The sequence below is a fragment of the Emydura macquarii genome, unplaced genomic scaffold (assembly GCF_026122565.2).
Source record: "Emydura macquarii macquarii isolate MOO-44397 ecotype Brisbane River unplaced genomic scaffold, CSIRO-AGI_Emac_v2 contig_67, whole genome shotgun sequence".
Taxonomy (NCBI): Eukaryota; Metazoa; Chordata; order Testudines; family Chelidae; genus Emydura; species Emydura macquarii.
In genome coordinates, this window is record NW_027130204.1 from 8,400,566 (window position 1) to 8,407,438 (window position 6,873).

At 38.9% G+C, this 6,873-nt stretch overlaps 1 protein-coding gene across 2 annotated transcripts; it reads right to left on the reverse strand.

Annotated features, from left to right (window-relative positions):
• Positions 1 to 673: 673 nt before the first annotated feature.
• On the reverse strand, positions 674 to 6,631 carry LOC137147329 (dual specificity protein phosphatase 13A-like). Of its 2 annotated transcripts, XM_067539355.1 has the most exons (4): positions 6,096 to 6,631; positions 5,542 to 5,759; positions 4,609 to 4,720; positions 827 to 960 (listed from the first exon to the last, which is right to left on the reverse strand). In XM_067539355.1, exons 1-4 carry the CDS (start codon positions 6,260 to 6,262, stop codon positions 957 to 959), a joined length of 501 nt encoding a protein of 166 aa, XP_067395456.1. In that variant the 5' UTR covers positions 6,263 to 6,631; the 3' UTR covers positions 827 to 956. The 2 variants fall into 2 exon arrangements, with proteins under 2 accessions (XP_067395451.1, XP_067395456.1); XM_067539350.1 differs by lacking the exon at positions 4,609 to 4,720 and having other exon boundaries at positions 674 to 960; positions 6,096 to 6,627.
• Positions 6,632 to 6,873: the final 242 nt, after the last annotated feature.

Here is a 6,873-nt window from a genome sequence, read left to right on the forward strand (position 1 = left end):
CAGGTGCTTAGTTATCATTATTCAAGCCCTCCAAAGACCTTGTAAATCACCTCCAGCAAAGATAGGGAACTGATCGGTCCTGATATTTCAAATGTAAAAAAAACCAAGGAGAAATGTATTTACTTAATCTGGTGGGGAAAAGTTATTATAAGGTCATCTAATCAATAAATCATTCTGAAGAAATGAAGGGCAAAAACAGATTTAGCTTTGTTTCACAGTTCACCACAAGGTAACTGGCTAATTTCCAGATAGATCAGTGGTGCCGAATGTGAATACTTTTTCTATATTAAAAGTGGTATAGTTTGTTTTGATTTTTAAAAACTAATGGTATCAAATGCTATGTAGATACACTTACTTTGATTTAAACCTGGTTTGTACCAGTTTAGCTTAACTAATGAGTCAAATGAACTCGGTTCCTTTTTAGGCTACATTGACGTAAGCCAGGTTTAAATGAAATTAAGAGTTGCTACACAAGGTTTTGCTCCAGTTTAATTTATTCATCTACTAGAGTAGATGAGGCATAAGTTAGGAAGACCCTGTGCCCTTCTTAGAGGGCCTGACGTACCAAAAAAAATCACTTAAAGTACTATTTCTTATTATCATTAGTTTTTCTAGTATGTGTTTTTATTTTATTTGTTGCCAATATGTATTGTTATTAGATACATTTAATAAGTGCAATGGTTTTGAAGACCAAATGTTCATGAAAACATTCCAAGACATTTAAAAAGTGACTTAAATATATTTTGGATCCATTCACTGATCAACAGTTTCTTGTTTGACATAGTTGAATGTCCAAATTTCGCAACTGTTTCAGAAACCCTCGATTGGGTGAAATCCATCGATGTTCCTTCACTGCTTTGATGGCTTGGACCAATGAGAGGTGGTGATTTATCATGAGGTATGCCAACACCAAGGAAGCTGACCTGCTTATTCCAACTGCACAATGCACCAAAATTTTAGCTGGTAAGAAAAAATGAAAACAAGTTATGGCCATGGAAGATCAGCAATATATCCAATGAAGTTTAAATTAAAGGGGAGGAAAAATCCTCAAGATGCTGAACAAAGTAGTTAGGTTAACAAGCCTGATTTCTAACCCTGGTAGATACATCATATGAACTGCTAATAATCTGGCATCCAGTCCTGCTCACATAAGTAATACTGATTCATTCTTGATACTTCTTTTTGATGAGATTACAGGTTTGGTTGATAAAGGTAATAGTGTTGATGTAATATACTTAGATTTCTGTAAGAGGTTTGACTTGATATCACATGATATTTTGATTAAAAACCAAAAATGATATAAAATTAATATGGCACCCAGTGAACGAATTAAAAACTGGCTAACTGATAGCTCTCAAAATATAATTGTAAATGGGAAACTGTCATAGTCCAGTGGCATCAGTTCTTGGCTCTATGCTATTTAACATTTTTTATCAATGACCCGGAAGAAAACATAAAATCATCACTGAAGAAGTTTGCAGATGATATAAAAATTGGAGTGGTAAATAATGAAGAAGACAGGTCACTGATTCAGGGCGATCTGGATCACGTGGTAAATTGGGCTTAAGCCAACAATATGCATTTTAATATGGCTAAATATAAATGTATACATCTAGGAACAAAGAATGTAGCTCATACTTACAAGATGGGGGATTCTCTCCTGGGAAGCAGTGACTTTGAAAATGATTTTGGGGTCCTGGTGGACAATCAGCTGAACATGTACTGCCAGTGTGATGCTGTGGCTAAAAGATCTAATGTGATCCTGCATGGGATGCATAAGCAGGGAAATCTCAAGTAGGAGTAGAGAGTTTATTTTACCTCTATATTTGGCACTGGTGTGACCACTGCTATAATATTGTGTCCATGCTGGTGCTCACAATTCAAGAAGGATGTTGACAAATTGGAGGGGGTTCAGAGAGGAGCCATGAGAATGATTAAAGGATTGGAAAATATGCCTTTTAGTGATACACTCAAAAAGCTCAATCTAATTAGTTAATAAATATTTAATAATGGGCTCTTCAGTCTAACAGAGAAAGGTATAACATGATCCAATGGCTGGAAGTTGAAGCTAGAAAAATTCAGATTGGAAATAAGATGTAAATTATTAGCAGTGAGAGTAATTAACCATTGGAACAATTTACCAAGGGTCGTGGTGGATTCTCCATTGATGACAATTTTTAAATCAAGATTGGATGTTCTACTGAAAGATCTGCTCTAGGAATTATTTTGGGGAAGTTCTCTGGCCTGTTATAGAGGAGGTCAGACTGGGTGATCACAATGGTCCCTTCTGGCCTTGGAATCTATGAAATCACATGAGAACTCCAATCAGGACAGAGTCTGAGCTCAGTTACATTGGTGTAAACCACGAACAACCCCTTTGAAGTCAATGAAGTTACACTAGTATGAGTGAGAGGAGAATCAGGCTCATTGATTTCAAGGGGACTACCCCTGTAAATAAGGGTTGTAGGGTTGGGCCTGGATGGATGGAACAAACTTAAGCTAAGTAACAAGATAAATAAGAGACTTATTGCCACTGTAAAGTAAAGCAATTTGCCTTGACACCCAGGGTGATTTTCTTTTTGGGCCAGACCGATGTAAATGGAGAAATGCCAATTAACAGCAGCTGAGGATCTGCCCTTTGTGGACCATTGTTAATTGTTATTTTAGTGTGGTAGTGCCTAGGGACTCAGCCCATTTATGCTAGGCACTGAACAAAGAAGTTATTCACAGATTTTATACAAGGCATTGAAGATTGCTGTAGTGCTGAGTTTTATTGTTCATGGCCCAGTCCTGTAGCCCTTACTCGTGTTGGGGGAATTCCTTAGCAATGAATGATACTCCTCACATGAGTAAGGACTGTCAGATAAGGCTGTCTATCCTTTTACACATTTATGTTTGTTTATTTATTTATTTTATTTTATTTTTTTTACACAATATATAATAACACTGAGACAACAGACCAGCTAAGGCAGTATACAAGCATGAAGAGGAAAAATGAATAAACAAACAAAACACAGGTGCGACACAGAATCTGGTTCATCTAGCTTAGTATTGATCAGCATTATGAGTTAATTTATTTCAGCCATGGTATAGCTGCATCCAGTGGTGGTAAAATGCTCATTTCCACCACTGAGGTGCCAGAGGAGCACTCAAGGAAGATGATAAGGTCATTGTGGAGAAGCTAAATGAATTCCTTGTATTGGTCTTCACTCTAGAGGATGTGAGGGAGATTCCCATATCTCAGCCATTCTTTTTAGGTGGCAGATCTGAGGAACTGTACCAGACTGAGCCGTCAATAGAGGAGGCTTTGGAACAAATTGATAAATTAAATAGTAATAAGTCATCAGGACCAGATGGTATCACTCAAGAGTTCTGAAGAAATTCACATATGACATTGCAGAACTACTAACTGTGGTATGTAACCTATCATTTAAATCAGCTTCTGTACCAGATGACTGGAGGATACCTAATGTGATGCCAATTTTTAAAAAAGGCCAGAGCTAATTCTGACAATTACAGGCCGGTAAACCTAATTTCAATATTAGGCGAAGTGGTTGAAACTATAGCAAAGAACAGAATTATCAGACATATGGATGAACACGATTTGTTGAGGAAGAGTCAACATGGCTTTTGTAAAGGAAAATTGTGCCTCACCATTCTATTAGAATTTTTTGATCAGGATCAACAAACATGTGGACAAGGGTGCGCCAGTGGATAAAGTGTACTTGGACTTTCAGAAAGCCTTTGACAAGGTCTCTCACCAAAGGCTCTTAAGTAAAATAAGGAGTCATGGGATAGGAGGAAAGGTCCTCTCATGGATCAGTACCTGGTTAAAAGACAGAAAACAAAGGGCAGGAATAAATGGTCAGTTTTCAGAATGGAGGGAGGTGATTAGTCATGTCCCTCAGGGATCTGTATTGGGAAAGTGCTGTTTAACATATTCATAAATGATCTGGAAAAAGGGGTAAACAGTGAGATAGCAAAATTTGCAGATGATACAAAATTATTCAAGATAAGTCCAAAGCAGACTGTGAAGAATTAAAGGGATCTCACGCAACTGGGTTACCGAGTAACAAAATGGCTGATGAAATTCAATGTTGATAAATGCAAAGTAATGCACATTGGAAAACATAATCCCAACTAAACATATAAAATGATGGGGTCTAAACTAGCTGTTACCACTCAAGAAAGAGATCTTAGAGTCATTGTGGATAGTTCTCTGAAAACATCCACTCAATGTGCAGCGGCAGTCAGAAAAGCAAACAAAATGTTAGGAACCATTAGGAAAGGGATAGATAATAAAACAGAAAATATAATAATGCCACTATAGAAATTCATGTACCCCCATACCTTGAATACTGCATGCAGTTCTGGTCACCCCATCTCAAAAAAGATGTATTAAAATTGGAAAAGGTACAGAGAAGGGTAACAATAATGATTACGGGTATGGAACAGCTTCCCGATGAGGAGAGATTAGAGACTGCAATTTTTATCTTGGAATATGATAAGAGGGGATATGATCAAGGTCTATAAAATCACGACTGGTATGCAGAAAGTGAATAAGGCATTTTATTTACTCCTTTACATAACACAAGAACCATGGCTCACCCAATGACATTAACAGGCAGCAGGTTTAAAACAAACAAAAGGAAGAACTTTGTCACACACTGCACAGCCAACCTGTGGAACTCATTGTCAGGAGATGTTATGAAGTCCAAAACTATAACAGGGTTCAAAAAAGAATAGATTAGTTCACTGGCTATTAGCCAACATGGTCAGGGATGCAACCCCACACTCTGGGTGTCTGGGTGCCTTTGATTGTTAGAAACTGGGGGTGGATTAAAGGGGATGGATCACTCAATGATTGCCTGTTCTGTTCATTCCCTCTGAAGCACCTGGCATTGGCTGCTGTTGGAAGCCAGATACTGGGCTAAATGGGCTATTGGTCTGACCCGGTAGGGCCGTTCTTATCACTCTTGGATCATGTCTATGAGCATTTTATACAGAAAACAAATAGCATCAGGCCAAATCACATTATAAAATAGGTTTAAAACAGGGCTATCTTTGTAAAGATCTTTTAACTATGCATCATTATACTTTCCCCCCTTTCCTCTTTCTTGTCCTAGCCTCATAGGTTCTTTCTAGATCCTGTAAATTCATTCTTTGCTCTCATCAGGATTCATGGTATCAGTAACTTGTATCCATTTTAAATATTCATTTTTCCTCTTTTAGATTCAGCTTTTCTTCCCAGCTATTTTCACCTTGATTTTCTCTCCTTTTTTTCCCTCCCCCAATCTGTCTTTCTACTAGTGTTTTATCTCCCCTTCACTTCTCTGCATTCTCCCCTGGTTCTTTTGAGATACTGGAGAGCAGGGGGAGGGCGGGGTGCTGAGCACAGGTTGCACTCCCCCTCCAAAGAGTGGGTGATGGGTGCTCCTGAGTATCACCCTCCAAATGGAGCTGAGTTGACCACACTTGTGGGACTAGTCTGTCAAAACAGCATGAAATCTAAAACCAAACTGAACAGCAATGTTTTCATACCTCCTGGTGTGTTCAAGGCTTTATGTATAAACTCTGCTGCAGAGAAAAAATATTGGCTGATGTCGAAGTCTGGAAGGTCATAGGCTGGCACGCCATAGTAATCAATGGTAGTGCCGTAAAAGTCTTGGCCTCCTTGGCAGAACATTGTGCCATGGGCAGCATTTAAAACATGGGTAATGCCCATCTTCCATAAACCAAATCTGTTGTGAGCTGTAACTCTAAGGAAAAAACAAACATAAACAAATAGATTTGCAGAGATGTTTACAAAGTAGGACATCTTTTGTGGTTGCATTTTCTAGGGCACAAATTAAGGCATTATTTCTCCAGACTGCACAACAATTAACTACCCAATTGTAATTTTATCCAAAATAGATTCAAAGGACTGCATTATTCAAACCTTCATCAAAGAGCAGAACCAAGAACTGCCTCAATGCAATATTCATAAGCTATGCTCATAATAAACAGGAGTACAAGAACTGAAGCAATCTGAAAGAGGTAAAAAGGACTGTCTTGCTCTTAAATTCTACCAAGCAATTCCATAAAGTTATACTTACAGGTCTCCTAAGAAGAGGTTAGGCCATACTTCATCAGTGTGGTTACAAGATGATTGCCCAGTATTCAAAAGCTGCTCTAGGTCTTTAACTGTAGGCACCTCAGCTGTGCATGACTCAGAAGCTTCAGGGTCCTTTGAGAGCAACACATCCCCTTCAGCCATTGTCATTAAAAGAGAAATTTTGCTCTCAGAAATCTGAGAAACTGAACCAACACTGCCTTGTTTACTTGAATTTTGCCAACATTCCCAGCTGTCATTTTTCACTCATGGAGACTGGTGGCAACAGGTGCTGGTCTGCAGCATGGTACGCATCCAGTTCAACACACTATAAAAGAAATGCAGTAGTGCTGGCATCACCGAGACAGCGATTAAATGATCAACAGCACTAAAAGGCAAAGCTTAATCAGTGCAATTATCATTTAAAGGAGGGAAAATGTTTTAAGACACAGTGAGCTAAAGAAGAGTGTATTTGTCTTCAGTGTTTCGTCTGTTCTCTGCAGCTGGAGCACCACTTCCCTCCTGGCTGTCTTGCTCTCCTTTCCCACAACAGAATGAGGAGTCAGCAACCCACTCCTCCCAGTGGGCTGCTGGCGTCATTCTCCTCAACCCTCCCCCAGCTTTTTGTACAGCCACTCTGTGGGCTCTATGACAGTTTTCCCCACAACAGTCTTGGAACTTCTGATGCAATCTGCCTATGCCTGTTGGTTATCACAACATCCTCTGGGTGCTGTGGAAACCTCATAAATTCAAATGAGTGATAATTTCCTTAGACCATCCGT

Coding starts and splice junctions, on each gene's coding strand:
- LOC137147329 (XM_067539350.1), bottom strand. CDS start 6,262: ATGACAATGGCTGAAGGGGATGTGTTGCTCTCAAAGGACCCTGAAGCT. Junction 5,760..6,095: donor AACCTCTTCTTAGGAGACCT/GTAAGTATAACT, acceptor TTTTTTCCTTAG/AGTTACAGCTCACAACAGAT. Junction 961..5,541: donor AGCCTTGAACACACCAGGAG/GTATGAAAACAT, acceptor TTTTCTTACCAG/CTAAAATTTTGGTGCATTGT.